This window comes from Lycorma delicatula, chromosome 2 (genome assembly GCF_047948215.1).
Source record: "Lycorma delicatula isolate Av1 chromosome 2, ASM4794821v1, whole genome shotgun sequence".
Classification (NCBI taxonomy): domain Eukaryota; kingdom Metazoa; phylum Arthropoda; class Insecta; order Hemiptera; family Fulgoridae; genus Lycorma; species Lycorma delicatula.
In genome coordinates this window covers 112,357,801-112,383,090 of record NC_134456.1, presented here as the reverse complement: position 1 = coordinate 112,383,090, position 25,290 = coordinate 112,357,801, and the positions used below count along the sequence as shown (strand labels likewise).

The 25,290-nt window shown below is 30.6% G+C and overlaps 1 protein-coding gene and 1 long non-coding RNA gene across 8 annotated transcripts in view; one reads left to right on the top strand and one right to left on the bottom strand.

Annotated features, from left to right (window-relative positions):
* The window catches only part of smog (G-protein coupled receptor 158 smog), a 339,219-nt gene that overhangs the window by 275,799 nt on the left and 38,130 nt on the right, over positions 1–25,290 (top strand). For 6 of the 7 annotated variants that reach the window (XM_075356095.1, XM_075356091.1, XM_075356094.1 and 3 more), the window contains one exon: positions 6,275–6,386. In XM_075356095.1, coding sequence (XP_075212210.1) covers positions 6,275–6,386 — 112 coding nt within the window. Of the gene's footprint in view, positions 1–6,274; positions 6,387–14,311; positions 14,453–25,290 lie in introns of those variants that run through there. The other variant, XM_075356098.1, reaches the window with a different exon arrangement.
* LOC142319140 (uncharacterized) lies at positions 6,377–14,182 on the bottom strand. The gene is made up of 3 exons (XR_012755109.1): positions 13,975–14,182; positions 8,689–8,871; positions 6,377–6,619 (listed from the first exon to the last, which is right to left on the bottom strand). It is a non-coding gene; the product is annotated as an uncharacterized LOC142319140 (long non-coding RNA).

The window sequence follows — 25,290 nt, the reverse complement described above, 5'->3', positions numbered from 1 at the left end:
TTTCTGACAAAACCTTTTCATGTTTTACCCTGTTTTTCTTAAAACCTAAGTGAGATAGAGGTCTGGGACTACTTTTATTCAATTTCTTAGATCAAAGTCCATAAGAAAGCACTAAATTTCCCCTTAGCTTTGTACTCCAAAAATTTTAGTATGGTTTAATTTCACAGAGAGAGTAGATATTACAAATGTTTTGCAACCCGTTACTCCCTAACAAACCGTTTTCGGACCTATGTTTATATGAATGTTTTTTCTTATTTTTGGCTATAGAATCATCTCCCAAGAGACTGACGTGCAATTTGGAATCACTCTGTATAAAAGACAGAGAAAAACCTGTTACCAAATGATAAACAGTCACAGTTTTCTTGTAATGAATAATTTAATGTAATATTACACAAGGTAAAATTTTTTTTAGGAAATTTTATTTTTAGAGCTAAGAAGCAAAGGATTTGTGCAACTCAGTTCTCTTTTAATACTGTCTCTCTGTCTTCTTATCTGTCATCTAATTTTTCTGATACTCTGTATTTATTTCATTACTTTCAAGTAAATAAATAACTAAATAGATGAATAATAATAACAAAAATTCAATTGTAATGTGAATAATTAAATTTCTCAGAAATTTTCTGAAATACAGCACTTATTTTTTTCATAGAAGAAACAGTGAGCCTGGAGAATAAAAATAAGAAATACTGTTTATTTGCTGTTTTTAAATTACTTATTGAAGAAAATGAGAATAAAAAAGTTTTCTGTTTTAGAGATTGTGCTTGACTTTTGATAGTACTTCTTTTTTTCCCCTGTTTAGCCTCTGGTAATTACCTATCAAATAATACTTCAAAGGATGATATGTATGAGTGTAAATGAAGTGTAGTCTTGTACAGTCTCAGTTCGACCATTTCTGAGATGTGTGGCTAATTGAAACCCAACCACAAAGAACACCAGTATCCACGATCTAGTATTCAAATCCGTGTAAAAATAACTGATACTAAGACATGAACTCTCGAATTCCAAATCAGATGATTTGGGAAGCCACGTTCACCACTAGACCAACCCGGTGGATAATACTTACTGCCAACATCAGTAATTACTTATAATTTCAAGTGGATACTGTGCAATATTTATTTAATATTACTCATACTAGAATAAAATAAAGTTCTTATGATATTCTATAGAATTTACTTGTTAATTTTTCAGTCTGGTATTGTGCTGTTATAATACATTATTGAACCAAACAGCAGCTTTTATGAATATTCATGGACAAAACGAATACAGAGAGCAAAAAGAACTTAGTCCCAATAAATACAATCAGTTACTTCATTTTGAAAAAGTAAATATACTTGTTTTTAACAAACATTTTTACTGGAAAATAACAAAAAAAGAGGCAGTCTCTTGAGTTCTGAATTAAAAACTTTAAGCAGGTATGGCTGAAAACTTTAGGGTTGACAGAATAATTGTTGGTAAGATTTTAATTACACACTAAAAAAAATTAATGGATGAGTCAAAGGAAGAATACAATTTCCTAAGTCATGAAAAATTAATGAAGCCCAACAAAACTGGTTGTCACTTTTCAAAATTCCTTTTTCGTTTTTAACTCAAATGTTACATATTGCTGATGTTTAACACTTTGAGGGTACAAATGTATTTGAAACGATATTACTTCTGGCCCAATTATTTTCTTCCTTAATTTTAAATTAATTTACTTTACACTATTTGAAAAAAATAGTTATTTAAAATTTGTTCTTGGTTTTTGGATTTTGGATTTTTTTTTATGGTGCCATATTGGGCTCACTGAACTAATAGTTGATTGTTATACATGCAGTGGCCTCATGAGTCCAACATGTCACCACCAATGGCCTCATGAGTCCAACATGTCACCACCAAAAAATGTGATGAGACCCAGATGATCAGAAACCATATTTTAAAGCATTAGAGGCCGAGTGAATCCAATGAGTCACAACATAATCAGCTGATGTCTGCCTGATTACAGAATTGCACATATAGCAGGTGGCATATTGCTGTATACATAGGCTGATGGCTGGCTTACCACTCTATTAACTATCCTGAAAATAAAAGATATAAGTTATAACAACTCTGACAATGTACTGCATACTATGCAAGTATATGGAGCTATATGAGATGTTTTCTAAAGGAATGACTATCTAACTGTTCCACCCATCCTATCAGTCTATCTCTTTCACACACAATGTGTACAGCTATACGCAGCCCACTATAGCTCACTGATCAGTCACAAATTGATCATGTGCTGCATTTGCCATGTTTTTGTTATTTGAGGTTACGTTTATAAACATTTCAGTATACTTTTTTGTGTAGTCTGAGTTATAGTAATTTAATAGAAGTGCAGTGTTACTAATGTGAACTAGAAGTATTTGTACTTCATTACAATATGGCAAGAAACTATTAATCGTTATAAAACCATGTGAATAAATTATGGCAACAGTTACTGTCTGATGAAAATAAGGACGACTTGGACAGGAGTGAAATATTAGGTGATGTTTACCTATCTGATGAATATCGACCTTCTTATTCTGAAAGGGACAATAGAAGTGATAAAGAAGTCGAAAGGCATGTGAAGAACAAAAGACATACTTGTAAATAAATTAAAAAACCAACAATAACTATTTCTAATAATACTGGTAGTTTTGGGTAAGGGGGCTGTTCCAAGTACATCAGTAGCATCAAGTAATGCTATGTCATATATTTCTAACATCACTCCTACATTATCAGAAAATATGCAAGCTAATGTTGAAGATGGCCCTATTATTTTACAAGTTATTTCCAGAATTGTTTCAAACCATACAACAGACGAAATCACAGAACAAGTTACAAACAACCATAATAGTACAGTTATACAGTTAGGGCTCAACTCTCACCAAAATAATGTAGTTCCTAACCAGTTAGAAACTAATGAGCATGTTATTAGAGATTTTCAAATAGACTTATTCGCTACTGATCCTACTGTTGAGAGAATCACTTGGGCCTCTGTAATGAGAACTAATTTGAAACAGTTTGTTTTTTCTGAAGAAAATCTGGCTTGCCTCAGAATATTATTGATAACTTATCCGGTAAGACTCCTTAAAAGATGTACAGATATTTTTCAAGTGATGATTTATTACAATTTATTGTACACCAAACAAACAAATATGCCCAACAGATTATTTAAAAGGGCATTAAACCAAGTGCCCATCTTACTCGATGGAAACCTATATAAATTAAAGAAATGGAAAGGTTTTTTGAAATATTGATATGGATGAGGCTATACTAGTTTCCCTACATGAGTTATTGGTCAACCAGAAAATTGCACTGTAATGAAATGAAAAAAGTGATGTTAAGGAATTGTTTTCAGCTGCTTCTGAAAAATTTGCATTTTATCAACAATGAAAATGCAAATGTGAGTGATCGGCTTTGTAAAATCACTGCTTGAATTACAAAAAGAAGTTTACAAGAGTGTAAACATACCAGAAAAAATCGTTTGTTTTGATGACACCCTTGATGTGTTTTGTGGCTGTTTGAAATTCAAACAATACATCCCTAACAAACGTCACTGTTTAAGTACAAAACTATTCAAAGTTTGTGTGCAGGGTGACTATACTTATGATTTCAGAATGTACTGTGGAAAAGAAAGAGTACAATATCCGTTCCTACAAAATTTGTTATTCAGCTTATAAGCAGTTTACTTGACAAGGGTCACACACTATGTACAGATAATTAGTAAATATCACTTGCTTTAGCCTGTGAACTACTGCAATGGCAAACTCATCTGGTAGGGACAGTAAAATGCAACATACAAAACAATCCAACAGAAGTTACTAAAAAAAAAACTTGAGAAACAAGAGACAATTGCTCGGAAGAGTAACACAGGTGTAGTTGTCTAAAAATGGCATGACAAAAGAGACATACTTATCTTGTCTGCAAAACACACAGACAAGATGGAGACAATTCAAAAAAGAGGTATTGATACATGCTCAAAAAAGATGTTACAACATCACTGAGGAGGGGGACAAAATGGTATCAGAAACTTGCTATTGAACTACTGATTGGAACAAACATAGTAAATGCTCTTTATGTTTACAATAAACTTGCTAATGAAAAAAATGTGTATTATAACATTCAAAGTAGTTTTTGATGGGCCGACTGGAACCAATAACACTCCTACTCAACAACAGTGCAACACAAACTTGAAGATGTGGGCAGGTCAGGAAGAAGAAGGTATCATAAATGTTATGAAAAGCTTTCTGAGGAATGTGGAAGCGCCTACGCAATGAGGAAGACTCCACAAAGTTCAAGTGTGTTGCTTGCAATAAATCATACTGCTTGGATTGCTTTTTTTTCTATTCATAAATGTGTATTGTAATATTTTTTATGTTATTTTATTATTATAATAAGTTTTCTATATCTGAAATATGATTTTACTTACTAATAATGTAAAAAGTATGTTTTATTGATTAAATTAAATAGTTTTATTTTTCTGTGTGCAATATTTCAGAGTGTTTATCTTTCTTATCCTTATGACCACATGAATCTATATTGGCTTCACACATCCATGGGCAAAGCACCATTTCTGGTCATTCAGCCTCACTCTCGCAAACAACAATGGTTTTACTGTTATCTGAAAGGCCAAACTGCATTTACCATACCATACATGGCAAATAACTATGTGAATCCACTTTGGGGCTAAAACAACCAATGAACATGTGGGTCCACAGGTGACTCATGTGGGACTTAAAGTGTTAATTAATTGCAGTTCATTTTGGTCTATTAACTGTTGTTACTTAATTACCACCATTCTATGCAGCTATATAGTTGTTAAATATAAACTACCTTCAATCTCAAAATCTTGTTTTTTCTTTTGTTCCATTTTCACACAACTGACCAGATACAGTAGAAGCTTGCAATCTGTTTCAAAAGAGTTGGCAATGATAAATACATCTTGGATGTAATAACAATTACTTTACTAGGAACTTTATGAGGTTTCTTGCAACATTATCATATCAGTAAATTAATTTTCCCAGTCCCATATTTTGACTTTTTGTTGGCTCTTATAGTTTTATATATTTTCTTTCTCATCTCGTGTTTTGATTTATTAAATTTTTAAGCATCCCCATATTTGTCTTCTGTTTAGTTATTTTTTCATATTTCAATATTGCTGTCCACATTTTCTCTTTAGCTATTACAATTTTATGTACCATTGATCTAATCAAAACCACAGTGTTGTTCTTAATAATACCAAATAAACCTAGGGCTTTAATTTTTTTAAATTGAAATAGACTGATCAAATTAGCCCTCATCATTGGATGTTAACCGTTCCATATTTGCATTTCAAATGCATTGTTAAATAACAAATGAATCAACGTGGCTAATAAAATTATACATATTTCAACTTGTTTGTTAAATATATACGTAGGTTTATCCTTCACTGAATAAAATACAAACATAAATACATTCTACAAGTGGATAATTTGTTATTGTCAGCACTGATTATTACCAGTACTAACTTCATTCAGTAAGTAGTAACTGCTAAATAGTTGTAAAAATATAATTGAAACTTATTCTCATAAAAACCAGTACTTAATTTCCTGATTTTTTATTAGGTATATCCAGTATTTAACTAATACAAAATGATGAGCATACAGGAATAATATACATTGCATGAGAGAGAAAGATTAAAGTCATATACTTTCATAACAGTCATCAAAAAGCTGGAAAAAAAAATTATAAATTTTTCAGCTGATATTTATGGGTTAGCTGACTAAGTATAATACCAGTAGTAGTAGTAGTAATGAATGGTCATAGATCAGATTAGTTAGTTTTTTTATGGGTTTACAAAGCAAATACTGGATTTAAGATAATGCTTATCCAAAACATCCTGATTTTGATTTACTTTATGAATTTTTTGTTTATATTATAATACTTTGAGTTTTAATGTATAATATTTATACATCTTATGGGCAAAAGGTAAATAAAAAAAGATCTTAATGGAAAAAATGTTTGTAACAACCAAAACACTTTAGGTGTACTTTGGATATATCTTGTAGCAAAATACAGACAAATATTTAAAAACAGGAATAACTATGCTAAAAAATACTTTTTTCCTTACTAAAGCGCTTTACTTCAAATAAAAAAAAGAGTTTGTAGTAACCAAACATTTTGTTGAGGATGATTAAATGTATTTACACTTTTGTGCTACTTATTCTAAATAAATATATTTAAGAAAAAAAAAAAGATAATAATATTTTAATATTCAATATTTTTATTAATACAGGAGTGTAGTTGGTTTGTTTTACCCACTGGACCGAGCAGATCTGGATCACTGTGATGAGGTACTCAGTCCACTGTTTGGTGAAGGACATAAATGTGACCTTAAGACTACCAAGGTATTATAAAAATTATTGCATGTTATTTGCTAATACCATTTTTTAATATGTTGTTGCCATATGCTGTGCTTACGATATCGCACTCACCGATAGGTGAGTGCGACACTAGCCGATAGATGACAGGGGGAGCTTGCAGTCCACCTATGCATCTGCACACATGTTTCTCCCACCAAGCCAGCTGACCGCACAACTCTCCCACCACAGCAGCACTGCGGCTCATAACTTGCAGGCGCCTATAAAAGAAGAGCCAATCAAAAGCATTCCATCATCTACCTCCTAATGAGATTGACATCTCATTATATTATCATTTTCCAAAACATTATTTTTGCGCGTAATTATTATTTTTATTTCATTTTTTGACTTACAAACAATATGGGAGCCCAAACAATACATTTATGTTGTTGTGTGTTATATTCTTTCCACTTGAGTTGATTACATATATAAAAATGCTTAATGACTCAATCTTGTAAACAATAACAATTCCTTAACCAATGACTAATGCTCTGATTGGTATTATGTACAGAACTATAAAAATTTATACATGCAGTTAGAAATGATGTCTTTCGTTACAATTATACTTAGATCCGTCATTCATAGTATACAATGTGTGTATAAGGAATAAACTTCAGTCTATATCACGTTCAGTGAAGGTATTCGGATACCGTTTTTGTGCGGTTATATTATTTTAATTACTCATTGTTTTTTGCAAATTTTTTGTAATATATTATTTTTTGTTTTATTTCTGTTTGTGTATTATTAGTGCGATTTTTTACGGCAGAATTTAAATTCGAATTTAAGAAAAAAAATAGGAGTCAAGCATCTGAAATTATCAATAATGTTTATGATTTTATGAATAAAGAAGCTCTAAAAGTAGGTAAATTAATTGACGACAAATATAAATTTGGGATTCAAAAATGCGAAGAAAGAACTACTGTTGCTTGTGGGATATCAAGAATACAGGTTCAAAAACTCAGAAGAGAAAAAAAAGACATTCTTCAATCAACAACCCAATCGTGTTCTTTCAGCACGCCAAAAAAGTTTAAACAATATTCGCAACCTTTCAGTGGACTGTACAGTTTTGATTTAGGTGTAGTTAAAAGAACAGTTAATGAATTTCATTCAAAGAATGAATTACTACTTTAAAAAAAATAAGGCAAGAACTTCAGTCATCTATTGACTTTAAAGACAGTGAATCAACTTTAGCTGTTATTTTGAAAGAATTAGGTTTCAAATGGTGTAAAACTGAAAATAACAGAAAACTTTTAATTGAGAGATCCGATATCAGGTGGATGAGAATTGAATATTTGCAGGCAATGGCTAAGTACAGACAGAGCAATGCTACAATTGTTTATTTGGATGAAACATACTTTTAAGTTCGCATTATTCGACAAAGTCGTGGTCTGATCATATTGTTGAGGGACTTCATGTGCCGATTAGTACAGGTAACCGTTTAATAGTAAATCATGCTGGAGGAGAAATTGGTTTTATTCTGAACAAATTACTAACTTCGAAAGCCAGTTTGAAAAGTGGCGACTACCATGACAACATGAATACAAACAATTTCATGAAATAGGCACGTGAAAAATTGAATCCAAATTTTCCACCAACGTCAGTAGTTGTAGATAAGATCCCTTATCACAATACAGGTACTGATAAAGTGCCAAATTCTAACTCCAGAAGAAAAGATAAGACCAATTGGCTGGAGAAAACCCATATTCCATATAGTTAAAAAATGCTGAAACCACAGTTATATGAATTAGTAAAGTTACATAAAACTAAAGTACAAAAATATCACTTGGATGAACTTTTGAAAAAACACGGGCATCATGCCCTTAGACTCACACCTTACCATCCTGATTTGAATCCGATCGAGATGTTATGGTCAGCCGTAAAAAGACATCTGGCGAGTCATAACATAATATTTTCTTTCACAAATGTTGGAAAATTAACTACGGAAAAAATTAATTCCATGAATGAAGATGACTGGAGAGGAGACCCTTTGTGAAAAAGTAAAAAATACTGAAAAACAGTATGAAAAACTGGAACCACTGATAGATGAAATGGCAGAACTTTATATTATACATGTAAACTCTAATAGTGAAAGTAAAAATGAAAGTGATAGTGATAGTAATTCATTTAGCAAGGATAGTGAGCTTGCTAGAAGTTTGAATTAAATGCATGAAGAAAATTCAAGTAAGCTTTTGTTAATTATTAAAAATTAATAATTTAGTACAAATAAAGGTTATTAATTACGTATTGTTTATAATTAGTAAATGTAAATAAGATAGTCATTACTACGTACAATATGATAACTAATACTTCGATTTGATACGCAGAGTTGATGTTTTCAGGCCGAGTGGTAATACGCAGCTGCTTGTGACATCATAAGCTCAAACACTGGCTGGGCCTAGCATAATTTGCATTGCAAAATAATATTCACTCCTTACAATAAGAATGCAGCAATACATAAATTTTCTTGAATTCACTATTTCAAAAAAATAAATAAATAAACAGACAAAACAGAATTTTAAAATGTATAAAGTTACTCAAATTTGAATAACCCAATTCATCATGTAACCTTTTGAACATTTAAGAGCTTTATATACAAAGCGCTCAAAAACTCATGTTATCATACGATCTTACAGAAAACATAACTATAAAATGCATTGCTCTCACAGATATACAAAACATGTACACGTACTCAAATAAATAAAAATAATAATAATGTTACAATAGACAATAAACAATTTAAAGGGTCTATTGTAGCAACATAAATTATGTAATAATAAAAAAAACTCATACATGAATTATAAATATATATATATTGACACATGAACGCATATGTAGGGCAATACAAAAAGAATTTAATAACTTTAAAAGCAATAAAAGTTTATTTAGATAGCTTAGTTATTTAGAATTACTTTAGACTCGGTTGAGGTCTCATTAAGTTTTGACTCATGCAGTTCATTAGTACCGAATTCAGCCACCAGCGCTGTCACCAATGTTGTTAAAATGGATACATTTACCGGTGCGGAATGTGCTCACTGTGTGTTTTGGTTTCACGATTTGCAGTCAGCAACTGCAGTTAAATATAATTTTCATTCAAAAGTATGGTAAGGAGCCTCTAGTATACATACAACTGACTCCTAGTAGCAACTGTTTGACACATATTACATAAACAATTGCACTTGAAACCATGGTTCAACACATTACAGATGACGACAAAGTTGCTCAGCTGTAGTTTCGTATGACAATGATGGATAGAACTGCAGACGATTCATTTTTAGATAATGTAATTTTGAGTCAACGTTTCACATCAGTGGCAAGGTGTAAAAATAAAAAAAAATAAAGTATAGAAAACAAAATAAAGGACCAAAAAAAACAAAAAACCTAAAAAAAGAAAAAATAATATTGAAAATACTACAAAACAGCCAAATGTGGGATAGCAAAAACCCTCATGAAATTTTGCAGCACATTCGTGATAGCCCAAACGTCAATTTTTTTAGTGCCTTAAGCAAACAAAGACTGTACTGTCTGTTTTTCTTCTAGGAGGCAACCATATATAGTATGGTTTATCTGGACATGCTTCAAAATTTCTAATTCCTCAGTTAGATGATGATAAAAAGATGGACGCCATTACTATCAGCAAGACAGGGCACCACCTCACTACTGCCTAGACGTCCAAAATTTTCTTGATAATTGATTTCCAGGTTATTGATATGGATTGGTCATGAAGATCCAGTTGCATGGACACCTGCTCCCCAGATTTGACCCTGCTAAATTTTTTCTTGTGGGGGTTTCATTAAAGATTAGGTTTATGTATCAGCTGATCTTGTGGAGCTAACACTCTGAATTAAAGCTGCAGCTCCAGAGGTAATGCTCAACTTGCTGGCTACAATCTGGAATGAAATCAACTTCAGGATGGATGCATGTTGCATTACAAATGTAATGCGACAATCGAAACAAAGTGAATCTTGAATGACAATCTTGATGTGCTTTTCTATTAAATGAGACCACAACCAAATCTCTAAGTTACCTCAATTTTCATATACTCAATTTTAACCAAAACTCTAAGTTATCTCAATTTTTGTATACTTTTAAAGTTGTGAAGTCCTTTTCGAATCACTCTGTATATGTATGTTTTATAGATTTATAAATACATGAATTTATGTGTACCATTATTATTATTGATTTCCACTTCTCAACACGGCTTCATGCAGTCCCGTTCCACTACCTCAAACCTTAATTGTTTCCTTGATCAAATTGTCCTATTGTTGAATCTCAAAGCCAGTTGGACACCACCTATTTTGACTTTCAAAAAGCATTTGATAAAATGTTGCATTACTTGCTCCTAAAGAAGTTGGCCGGACTTGGGTTCAGTGAGTGTCTTGTTAAGTGGATCTCTTCATACTTGGTAACAGAACTTTTGCTGTTAGGTGTGCTGGATGTACTTCCCATTGGGAATTCTCTGCAGTCTCTGGCGTTCCACAGGGTTCCAACCTAGACCCTTTACTGTTTTTACTTTTTGTCAATGACATTGCTGAATCTGTTGGTCTGAATATATATGCCGATGAACTTAAAATGTTTCTCCAAATTAAAAGCAAACATGATCACCTACCATTACAACATAATATTAACTCTTGTTTATCAATGGGCAATAAGAAATCATATACCACTAAATTTTTCAAAGATAAAACATATTCTCTCCCGTAAGAATAATATGCTTGCTTTAGATATATAATAAATTTTCTTCCAATTACTATTGTAAACTCAAGAAGTATGCCTATCCAGGCATACTTCTTGACTCTAAGCTGTACTTTTCTGAACATGCAGATAGGACTGTGAACAGAGCGAAGCAAAACCTTGGTCTGTTGAAATGGATTGCAAGATCTTTTGTTGATCCTTGCACTTGTGTCTTATTCTTCAAGTCACTTGTTCGAAGCCAACTTGAATATTCTACCTCAATGTGGAATTTTTGGAGAGATTGTACTTCGAAAAACATTGAATTCATTCAGAACAACCTGTCATTTCTGTCCTGGCTTTCTCACAAATTTAATCTTTAACATTTTGGCAAACCACAGCTTAAGTCACTTTATAATTTACTATCTCTTGTATGTCACAGAGAATACTTTGATTTACTGTTTTTTTCATAAAGCATTGCATGGGTATAATCCTACAGAAAATGAAATACAGCTATGTATACCCAGACACAATAATAGAAACTTCTGCCCTCTTGTATACTCTACGCAATTTATTTCACCAACAGAGAGATGCACTTTTACTGTGGTAAACAAATACAATAGAATAAATTTTTTCTAACCAAGGAAGAATCTTGTTTATGAACTAAGAAGATTATATTCTGGTATGATAAACATCTGAAACATACAACTAGTGCTATAAAACTGGATTGCTACAAAACTGACAGAGACCCTATTCTGCTTGTCCATAATTAAGTATTGTAATTTAAACTATTTTCTATGTTATTATTTTTATAATTATAACCGGTTTTATGTTAAGTAATTATCTGTTATTTTTTAGTAGTCATTGTCATTTTGTATTATTGTCATTGTATTATTTATCATTGTCATTGTAATCTTTGTTATCATTGTTATTTTAATTAATTTATTATTATTACTGCTAAATAATAAAGACCTTCTTTTGCTTGTCTGTAGATAAGTGTTATAATTTAAAACTATTCTCCATTTTATTATTTTTAATATTAAAAACCCATTTTATGTTTAATAATAATCTGTTATTTTTTACTACTGTCATTATCATCATTGCATTATTGCCATCATTGATATCATTGTAATCATTGTTATTTTAATTAATAATTATTATTACTGCTAAAATTACAATTATTTGAATTAAAGTTATTATTATTATTAAATTTATTGCTTAATAATTATCATAATTAAAACTCTAATATTAATTTTATTTGTATTGAATTTATAATTATTATTATTAAAATGTATTACACTGATAGACAAAAAAAAAATGTTTCTCTAAGTGCGATACCATTTCTTGAATTGCTTTTTTTCCTTACATTACAGAATCTGTATGTACAATTTTTCTATCGCCCTTAATTTTAAATAAATTATGCTTCAAAAAAAGATTAAGAAAAAATATAGTTAAAAAACCTGTAAACTTTATAATTTTGCATGGCCACAACTGTGTTAGAATGATTTCGCTGATGCTTTTCTTTTATAAATAGCCTCAGGCACATCTCGAATTAATGTCCAACAATAATCAGCTAGCATGTTAGTATTCCATTTCCCTTTATAGCGGCTTTCCATCACCAAAATGTCTTGGTGTAAATGTTAACCGTGTTAGTCACTTACGTCTCCAAGATTGTCCGGAAAAAATCTAGATGTGAGTATACATCATCTTTGACCAACTCTCATATATGAGGACCAACAAATATTCCTTCTTTAGTTTTTCCTTCATTTACATTTGGAAATTTCTGATTGATGTATAAAAATCTGGGCCTATCCTTCTTCCTTGCTTTTACAAAATTTCTGATTAGTCCAAACTTGAAATGGGGAGGGGATAAAAATATGTTTTTGGTTTCAACTAAGGGCTCATGAATAATAAATATTTTTCCCATTTGAGTTAGGTTGTCTCGTTTCTTCCACTCTTTGGTAACATAATGTTTATCCCTAGCTCGGCTGCCCCATTCACAAAGAAAATACATATACTTAGTATAGCCTAACTGCATGCCTAACAAAATAGCTATAACTTTCAAATCACCACATATGTTCCAGCTATGTCTTTTTAAAATTTATTTTTCAAGAACGTCTTTCATCACATCATATGTTTCTTTCAAATTAATACCATAAGCAATTGGTATTGAAAGATATTTGTTACCACTGTGTAGTAGAACCGCTTTTAAACTATACTTGGACGAATCTATGAAAAAGCACCAGTCCTTATTTAAGTACAACATAAACTCGTCAATATTTGTGCACTAAACCAAATTATTTTCATCATTAAAGTACTGAGAAAGTTCTTTTTGTCAGTTTCGAAAGCCCAAAATTTTTGTATTTTTTTCAAGTAAATTCCAACCTTGCAGTCTTGATCCTAACAGTTCAGCTTGATTTCTTGATAAATTTAAATCCCTAACAAAGTCATTTAATTCACTTTGTGATATAAGATGTGGCTTATTGAATCATAATTCAAAATCAAAATCATTGTTGTCTTCTTCAATACTGCCTAATTCTTCATCGCTGCTTTCAAAATATACATTCACAGGTGGCTTAGGAACTGAAATAATTTCACTGTGAGTTACAGGCCTAATTGCAGGTTGCGATGAAGAATTTACAGTATGTTTAGATTTTTTGGAAATTCCAGACACACATGGTAAACTAAAGTGACAGTTACATGATCCTTTGGTTCACGCCAATACATAGGTACACCAAATGGCAAAGCCTTTCAGCCACCTTCTTAAATAAAAATAATTGTGCATACTACATGTGGAGCCCACATCTTATCCTGATCACCAATTTTTTTTTGCACTGAAAGTGCAAATGATACGCTTTTGTAATTAAAGGTGTAATGATTTATCTATTTGATTTTATGGTAAACTCACCACATATATAACAAAAGACATCCACATCATTTACACAATTTTGAGGCAATATGACACTGCACTGTTAACACATTCACCGCCAAACACGCCGATCGACGTTTCATTTTTTCCGGGTCACCAACGCCAAACACGTCGTTAGACGTTTTAGGACACTGCTGCTCCATATAAACGTTTTTACTTACTACTGTTGGCAGTCTACATACGTGAACTTTGGCTATTGATACATAAAGGTTTAACTTATCGATTTATGCGGTTTTTTTCGATAATCGTTCGATAGTTTAATTTTTTTTAATATTATAATCGAACTTTTATCTGTTATTTACAAACTACGAAAATGGTGTCATCTGCGAAGTATAATCGTAGTAAAGGTTTAGATTCTCAGCAAATTGAGCAAGTTTTAGACGAGATATTTGCAGACGAAGATATAATGATGAATGAACAAAGTGATAATGATGATGATGTAGTAACGGAAAATAACGTGAGTAATTTTGCTCCTTCAGTTCAACAAGATAATTCAGGTAGGCCTTCAACTAATCAAAATATTCCCGAAATTGACTCTGATGAATGGAGCGATACTGATATACCCGGAAATGAACCAGTATATAGTAGACATAACAAACATTCCAGCAAATCCTAGAGACTGTTTTCAGTATTTTTCTGTTTTTCACGCCAGCCTTTGTCATTTCTTGTAACTGAAACCAATCGGTATGCCGAACAATTTTTGTCATCTGTGCCTAGAGCTTTCACCCAACACTGCAGGTTTGATGCCTGGAAACTCGTGAGAAATGAAAAGATGAGGAAATTTTTAGGCCTTTGGATGCTTACAGGCATTATAAAGAAACCTACTCTCGAAATGTACTGGAGTTCCTCAGATATTTTTGCCACTCCTATCTTCAATAATACAATGTCCCGTAACAGATTTAACCTAATTCAAATTTTTTTTCATTTCAATAATGAAAATAGGGATGTCAATCCCTATCCTAAAATAGGGCTGTGTAAAGTAAGGCCCATACTGGATTTTTTCTGCACCTGTTTCAAGTCAGCTTACGTACCAAGTCAGAGGATTGCTTTAGATGAAGGTATGCTCGTGTGGAGAGCTAGACTCGGTTTTAGAATTTACAATTCAGGCAAAATAATAAAATACAGGATCATGTTGAGAATGGTATGTGACAGTATAACTGGATACATTTGTAATTTAAAGTGTATTGTGGACAGAGTGGACGACTTGTAGATACTGTTATAAACCTGCTGGCACCATTCCCAGGCTTAGGTCATATTGTCTACATGAACAATTTTTATAACAGCGTCAAACTAACTCAAATGCTGGAAAGGAGGGGTTTTGGTGTTGTGGGGACCATGAGGAAAAATCGTGGCATTCCTAAAAAATGCTCTCTGTTACTGGCACTCTAAAGAAAGGTGAAATGACCCTCAAGCGTAAAGATAAAATCTTTCTGCAGTCTTGGCGAGAGAAACGTGTAGTAAATATGGTGTCCAACATTCATTCAGTACAGATGGTAGAAGTTCAAAGCAAAAGAGATCCCAGGAAAAAGATTTTCAAACCAGAATGTGTGGCTGATTATAATAAGTTCATGCATGAAGTAGATACTGCTGATCAGCACCTTTCGTACTACCCCTTCATGAGAAAAACTGATAAATGGATGAAGAAAGTATTCATGTATTTCCTCTTGGCTGCTGTTTGCAATTCACATGCTCTGTATAAGCTTCAGAACCCCAATTCAAAACTTCTGAATTACATGCAACAAATTATAAAGGAAATGCTTGAAACCCAAACACCTACAGAAGATAATGCTACAGATCCAAGTTCTCCTGGACCTAGTCATCATCCCAGCTTGCCAGTAAGAGCCCCCAAGATTGATCCTGTACACAGACTAGATGGACAGATGAAAATACATAAACTTATCCATATCCCAGCTACAAAGAAGAAGGAAAGACCCTCTAGAGACTACAAGGTCTGCAAATCAAAGAAAATTCGCAGCTCAACTAAGTTTCTCTGCATTTTTTGCAATATCCCTCTACAACCAGGAGATTGTTTTACCAGATATCACACCCTGAAGCATTATTAAAGGTAACTAGAAAATTTCATTCAATTCTGTTCAGTACTTTTAGAGATATTTAGAATTTAAGATATTGTTGTAAAAATACATTAAACTGGCAAAAATGGCTGGCACAGGGAAATGAGATACCCAACAATGTGCATGGCTGTGAATGTGTTAACAAACTTAAGACAGCAATAAGACTGAACAAAATTAATTCATTCCAAAATGTAGTCCTTAATACAAACAACAGAGTTGTGTTTTCAACTACATGTTTGACCTGCATAGACATGATTAATCCTGTCCATGAAGGCTCACTCTTCATATTAGATATGATGTCATAATATGTGACTATGATATGATTTAATTCTTTGTCTAGTATTACTTATAGCTTACAAATTATGATAACATAGTTAAACAATAAAAAATGAGCAAACAAAATACATTATAGGAGCTTCAAATGCTAATTATAGGTTGAAAAATGAAAAAAATCTTTAATTAAAATTTAAAATTTTTTTTCAAAAATGGTGGGTGATAGAAAGATTCTGAGTTCATATTTGTTTTCAGTATCAAAACCAGATTAAAATCATGTATCACGTATTAGGAAACAAAAATTATGTTTATCAGTGTTATTATTAAAATTGTATTCTGAATTATGTGTATTTTGAATTATTTGTGAATTGTTAATTGTGTAATTATTGTAAATTGATTATGTGTTCATGGTTTTCTGTACTTTGTGTAATATACAAAGGCTTTATGTAGCTGTTCTATTACATAAAACAAAATCAAATAAAAAATAAAAATGATTATTATTATTTTTACTATTATCTTCAATGATTCTGAAAAAGTTCAAAAGATTATAAACAGCAGGGTTCATAATAAAATTTAGAATGAACTATGAACAAAATAAAATAAACCGTTCTAAACAGAACAAATTTACCGTATAACACAATGCCCCAGGAGTATACAAACTAAACTGATGTAACTGCACAAAGTTCTACATGGCAAACAGGACACAGTTACAAAGTGCAAACAAAGATATAATAAACACATAAAAGCACTCCACAATAATATAGAGTTGGCATTCACCAACCAACTCATAGAAATATTTCAGAAATACAGCACCTAACATTAACAATATTTTAGAAGTTCTGTAAGCGCAATAAAAGGATCACATATCAGCACACTTAAAATAGAAAAACATAAACCCGGCAGCGTTGTACAATTTACTAATTACAAATATGATAAAGAGATAAACATCAATGTTTTAGAGAAATTAGATTACTAAATAGATATAACTAATATACTTTTTGATTGCATCCTAAATATAAACACTCATGCTAAAATACTGCTAGCAATAATTTCAGTGAACCACGTATAATAATTGAACTTAATGTGCTGTATGCAACATTTTCTTTATTTTATTTAAAACTTGTACGTTTTCATATAGTGACAATCTTTTCAATAACTTGAGTATTTAAAAAAATAAATGATTTTTGTGATTATGTGATAAGACCTAAATTGAAATAACTAAAGAGAAAGACAGAATTGTCTTAATTTCGTATTAAATAGGTTTTAAAGGTTTGTACATTTAAGTGATGAATGTCAAATTCCAAGTTTAAATATAGGAATGTGAAAGAGGGTCTTACAATAAAAGATGGAAGAGGAAAAGTAATTTGTTGCATAAACAAAATAGCAACAATATTGATTAGTTTATTATCCAAGATTTTGTAGTTCCTGACAGCAAGTGGTGAAAATTTCTCAGATTCATTATTTTTTTTTTTTTTTAAATCAAATGAATAATTAAAAGAACAGCGGAAAGTATATTATATTTAAAAAATAAAAGCATTTACTATGTCATAAATTTTGTTAGTACATCTTATAAACAATTTTATGAAAGTTATTGTCATGCTGTGATTGATTAGGTATATATAGTATATTCTACGGGTTGGACTGTTAGCAAGGATAAGGAATGCAGCTCCAGTTCCTGTATGAATGGTTTTTTGTATGAAGGTACAATAAATATTATTCTTTTTGAAGAAAATCTATCTCTATTTAATAAATGATGTGCTCTTAGAGATATATCTTTCCCCTTCACAACATGTATACACAAATTAACCAGTGCAACCAGACTCATTCACAAATTTTCTTACTTAAAATCATTACCTCATCACTTTTCTATCCTTTGATCATTAATGTCTTCTTTGTCCCTTTAATTTCTTTCTCTCTTTATCCTTCCTCTTTCTTTCTCTCTTGATTTCTCTACTCTTACAAAAAGTTACACCTATGAGAACACACAAGTCTGTAGTAACTTTAAATTCTTCCATTATTACATTAATTTTTTTTAATTAAATTAATATTTTTTACCCCCATATTGTAAAAGTTAGATAAGACTCTCTTGTTCAACTACTTTTTAATCAGTTGGTACAGCAGTGAATCGAGTGAATTTAATAAAGAAATTGAGTAAAAATTGAAGAATGGAATAATTTATTGGGTTTCTTATGCTTTTAAAATCATCTGATTCACTGACATCTATTTCTACCTAACCCTACTTTGCAGCATCTTTTTAATGAATGAACTGTTTAGTGAAAATCAGTTTTTCTGCATGGCTAAAACCAGTTTACATAACATTAGAACTATAGTTTAACTGTAATCTTTGATTACAATATTGAAACTGAATGTTCAATCGAATTGAAGAGAAATCTCAGCTACCCTTTTTTTAATTTTTTTATGTTCATAATATAGAATTTTAATCATCTATACATCCTTCTCTTATCCTGCTTTTGTACATTTAGCATTTCTGTATAGTTCAATCCCACAAGTGCTTTTTTAGAATATGTTTACATTGATGCGCTTCTTTGTCACATTTAATGATCAGGACTTCTCTCATCACTATTTTTCTTGTTTTACTGTTAGTTGGTGCCCTGTTGTATGTTTACTATTTATTTACTGAATAGTTTGATAAATTTCAGAGTAAGTAATCTTAGATTATTAAAAATAATAACATTATTAATAAATAAATAATTACCCTTAATTAAGATTAAGGGTATATTTTATAATAATTATTATTAAATATACCCTGTATTTATTACAATGTAGTGCTAAATAAAAATTTAAAAATATATATATAAAAAATGAGAAACTTTAACCCATAAAGATATTAATTAAACTAAAAGCCTATAAACATAAAGAGGTGTACTAGATTAATAAAAAATGATGACAAATTTTAAAAAACATGCAATTAAAAGAAATAATTTTAAGAAAATAATACCTTCATTATCACTTCACCAAATGAATGGCACATCAGAACAGATTTGTAAGCTTAAACAGAAGTGACAGGAATATATTTTTGAATAAGATTTTTTTGAATTGCTTACTTTCTAAAAGTCAGAGAAGCACTACCCTTCCACATCTAAATCTTGATTATATTCCAGCTACATTCAATAGTAAAAAAATCTCAATCCTACATCTAATGATTAGATGTTGGATTGAGAAAAAAATCAAATTTGTGTACATTTTGTGTTTTTATCATAAAATCTTTATTGATTAGTAAAATGAATTAAAATTCTTTGGTTTTTAAAATCCATTATAATTTAATTATTATTCTTTAGATACAAAATGTTGGAAGCATTTATTTGTTCCTTATTGCATAATCCTCTTCAACCTTACTTTCTCAGTTCATCTATCATCCTCAAAATTTTGTTATTAGAGACCTCTTATAGTTTAATTGATGAAATGAAATGTATAATTAACTCTTTGCTCACCCTATCATTTACATAGTAAAACTATGTATCTTAAGCATACACAAAAATTAAACTGTTATTAAAGAGTACTAACAGTACTTCTTAATTCTCAACAGTATTTCTAATTGTGATGAACCAGCTAATAAATTTAAGGGCTCCAGTATATTTTTAAAATAAAAGTTAATGAAACAAAATATATTAACAAAAGAACGGATAGACCTTAAAAACTGATTACTATTAATAAATAGAAAAAATAAATAGACTGTAATAATTTTAAAAATGTATGTAACACATTTTGTTACATTAATTATATGTTTCCAATCATATGAAAATTTTTAGATGTTACACAGATTATAAGCAAATATGATGAATATCATTATGAAATATGAGTAATAGTTTTAAAGTTTAGCGAGATTCATTAATTTTATTAATAAAAATAATATTTAAACAATTTAGTAATCTAGGTTAATAAAATGAGTTGAAAAGATTTTACCAAACAATTAAAAAAATAATAAGAATATTCTGTTATGCTATCAATGAATAATCAACAGTTAAATCTCTAAAGATGAAATTCATAAAAAAAAACAACTTCACACAAATATGAGTCGTTTAGTTTCATAACCAGACACATCACTTTTTTCGAAATTCAGATTTTTACAGTTTTAGTATCTCTATAACATTTTACATCATATGTGAATTTTTTTTTTTTTCAAACGTAGACAGATCTCTTTGTAAAGAGGCTTTAAAATATATGTTTAGTTTCATAACCAGACAAGTATCAGCTGCCTTTTTTCAAAACCAGACACATCTATCCACAGTGCTGCGCTCTACAGTTGTGAATTAGTTGTCAGTAAAGCTCTTGTTTTTGCTAGTCAGCTTCAGTTGGTCACAAATTAAAAGCCAAAGTGTTTTATTCAATTTTAAAAGAAAAACGTGCTGACCTATTGGTAGTAACATTTGATATGCAAAAAAATCAAGTGCCACCGAAGGTCCCAGACCAAAGCGCTTATTATTCACGACAGCTTTACAATTACAATCTCACTCTAGTTTTGGGTGATTCAAAAAGCAGACAAACTAACAGAAATGCATTTATCTATCAGTGGAACGAAAGTGAACATGAAAAAAGCTTTACTGAAATATGTTCAGCTGTATGCCATTGTCTTTCACTTATTGAAATTCCGGAGCACATCAAAGTTTTCCGCCTTGTGTCAGATGGGTGTGGCGGCCAAAATAAAAATCATTTTATGATGGGAATGCTTAGTGCCTGGTTATTAAATAATGCTCCAAAAAATATTAAATTAATTGAATATATTTTTCCTATGATTGGACATTAGGTAATTAAAAAATTCAGCATTATTTTAGACCCAATCGAGTACACAAATATTTTTTCCCTCTTTGGAACTGTAATACCTTTACAAGATAAGGTTTTTGATTGAAAGCAGTCCGTCTCTGAAGTAATGCGCTCTCCTGGTCAGTGGCATTGTAAATTTAATCCTTCGAAACTGTTTTTTTTTTCAAACTTAATCATAAGAGAGATAATGTCCTCATAAAAGGTGAAGAAGGAGTGTACAAAAGTGTGTGTAATCATTCAAAAACATTTAAAGACATTGTATTTCCAAAGATAATACCAGCTGGTAAGGCCGTCCCACAAGTAAAATTAGATGATGTTAAGAAATTGCTAGCAAAACACTTCGGTGAATCCTGGGTTGATTTAAATTCTTTAAAGTATTATAAGAATATTATAGAAAATCAAAATAACAATTTGCAGGAAGATTATGTCGAGGACGAAATTATTTATTCATGTGATAATTTTAATTGTGAGGTGGATGAATTAATTGTTTAACTTTTTTTTATAATAATTGGAATCTAATGAAAAACACTTTCTTTTATAATACTTATATTGTATTTTTTAAGCTTTTCATAAACAACTAATTCATGATAATATATTTACGATATTTCAGTTAAAACTTTTCACTTTTCTGTAATGTTTTATAATCTTTTCAATGGTAATAATATTACATTTTCTTTTTGTGAACAGTGTTTTACTTTCATAACCAGACAAGTCCACTTATTAAGTTTCATAACCAGACACATCAATTATTTAGGTTCAAAACCAGACACGTCAAACATAAAATTTAAATTTTCTGGAAAAATAATTATAATTCTTTCCTTAAAATTTAGCCAAATAATAGTGATCACAAGACTCAATAAGGTAACATATTTCCAAATTTTGAGTTCACAAGATAATGGAAAAAAAATTTTTTTTTTTTGTTTCCTGAAAAATTTTCTTTTTGTGATGTATCTGGTTATGAAACTAAACGACTCATATAATGTTCACTGATAACCAAAACAAACATGGTAAAATTTGTTAAAAAATATTAAAAATCCTTAACGGCTCACTTTCAAAATTACATGGAAGTATAAGGAAGATATTTTCACACAGTTCCTTCTTCAGTAAAGTAACCTGAGGTAAATAAATAGTTGATTGTTATTTTCTCACAGAATCAGGAAAAACTGAAAGACATTAACAATACATAAATTTTGCATAATGATAGCATGTTAAAACTAAAATCTCAATGAACTCTAACAATATAAAATTTACAAATACATAAAATTAGACAAAATCAATTCAACATAAAACAAACATAATACAAATGAATTGTATTTTCTGACTCCATGCTAAAGATGTTTCCTAACCATCTGATTATGAGTTCTATTAGCAGTGCTCCTGGAGACTTCTCTGAAGACTTAACTATATTATCTTCAAAATGATCATTTGGGCGTAAAATTTCCTCGTAATGTAGGAGTGTTTGAATAAACAGAATAGGAAAAAACAAAATCAGAAAAAATACAATAAAATTAAACAAGTGCTGACCATACTTAAATTAAATTAAATTAAGCAAGTGTCAACCTTACAAGAAAAAAATTTTTCCCAGAGCATAATAGTAACCCTCTGTGTAACACCAGTTATTAGCTTGCAGTCTGTCATCCCAGTAATTAGAAATTAATTTATATTATTATCATATATGTCTGCAATATTATTAAATCATGAACTTATAAAAATAAGTAATCATTAACATACTGCTTATTATATATTATCTTTCCTCTTTATATTGAAAACTTTATAGAAATCTCTGCTTCATTACAACAAATAAATACAAAAATACTGGATTAGCAACAATAGCTAAACATTTTTAAACATAGAGCAGTATGTTTAGCGACTTGGTCTCACGTAAAATGAAGTATTTTGCTGATATTGCAATCTATGACAAATAGTAGAACTACTGGTACCATATTTTGAATATATTTTTAAATTTAAATGTGCTCTTTCCCTAATCCAGTCATCATGATTAAATTCTACTTTCCAGTTAATTGTATTTTCATTGCTGCTTTCTATTACATGTATTTACTCAAGAGTAAGGGATTTAAAATTATTATAACTAATTTCTAACATTTGTAATCTTTTTAAAAATCATTTGTATATATATGAACTTATTTTATTGTAATACTTATTAAATTTTTGTCATAGTAGTTTCTAAATCTCATAAGACTTCTTTGAGACAATAACAAAAAAGAGTTTCACAGGCTGGAAGTACATTCAATGTGATTTCAGAAAGACTGTGTAATGAGTTCAAGGCATCACGTGTCGGACCCGCAACATGTGGATGTGCATTATTGTGCAGCAGGACGACGCCGTCGGTCAGCTGCTCATGTCACTGATTTTGAATGGTGCACTGTAACTTACGTAGTTTCACAGTAGGCTTCTGCATTTATAGTCGTTCTACGTGGTATGAAATCAATCAGCAGTATGCCAAACCCATCCCAAAAGACTATGGTCATCAATCCAAATGTTGTGGCTTGACCTTTGTTGGTCTGGTTGGTGATTGAGGATGACGCCATTCACTTGACTGGCGTTTTCACTCTGGCGTATAATACGAAATCAATGATTCATCGCTGGTAACGATTGAATTAAGGAACTCATCACCTTTTTCTGTGTAGCGCATCAAAAATTCCAAAGCAGATCCATTCAGATTTTTTTGTAACGCACCGTTAAACATGCGGCATCCTATGTGCACAAACCTTTCTGAAGCCTAAATGCTCATGAACAATGCGACCAATAACAGCTCTTGAGACATCAGGAAAAAGAAGGGCCAGGTCGGAAATTGTTGAGCAACAATCTTTTCTGATATCATTATCAATGCGTTTCAACAAGTCCTCGGTGATTATCAAGAGCTTACCGAACATTCTTCCTCATACACATCAATTCTGTTATTTCTACACCTTTCACACCATTTTCAACGTTATCATTTTCATTACATTATCACCGTACACAGCAACCAACTACCTATGAATTTCAGCCAGCTTAACGTTCAGATTGTTTAAAAAACGTATGATTCCACGTATTTCACAGTCGTCAGCAATATCGATTTTTCTGTTCATTTTATAACGTAATGACTCACACGTAATCAAAGATACTACAACACAACAACTTACAGAATACAATAGAGTGTGTACATTACTATCATGGACATGAACGACACAGGTTCACCAACCTTAAGGAGAAAAATTTCCCAGTGGTCTTTACTTTAGAGATATCCCTAGTATAATTAGTAAGGATGGTGGTGTAAGTAATAAATTTCATCTAAGCACTAAGATTATATATTATGTTAAAAAATATTTATTTTTTTATCAGTTTCTGATTTTATTCATTATATTCAGAAATTATTTTCAAAAAATCTCTACTTCATTAATAACTAAGATGTAAAAATTGATTCAAAGAAATAGATTTTGATAAAATTTATCAAACATCATTTAATGATAGTAACTAATATATATATATATATATATATATATAACAGTAAGTGTAAATCCCTACAGTTTTAATTATTTAAATTGTTTTTTAATTACTTTTCATTTCACAAAGATATGCTGTTATTAGCAGATCTCTGGAAAAAGCATCTAAAGAATATATAACAAATAAAAAGAGAGAGGTGATAAAGAAAAATAATTTGCAGTGAAATAATATAGTAGTATAAAAACAGTAATTTTTCAAACCCGCATTTAAAATCTGTACATGGTATATATTGAGGTATCATACCTTACAATTTGTGAACAGCCAAAAATAAAAGAAAAGTACATTTTTATATACAAACATATGAATCATACAGCAAAGCCTTCATCATGGTCTACAGCAAAGCCACATTCACATTCAAATGTACTAATATTAAATTTTTGTCATAGTAGTGTAGTAGGTTATAAGCTTGGTTATCTCTTTGATCAGCATCAAAGAGATTTTGTGAACCCACAGTTTCTGATGTATAGTGTTATGGAATACAGCACTTCCGATATTTTCCCTGATACAAACCTCTGCCACTGCATCCGTGATGATTAAAAAATTTCTAGATAACAGTAAACCATCTTTATGATATTAACTTACTTTTTAATAAGATAATTGTTAACCACTTAACATTAGAAATCATTGTCTAACTAAGAATATGGACAGAGAGTAGGCTATGATT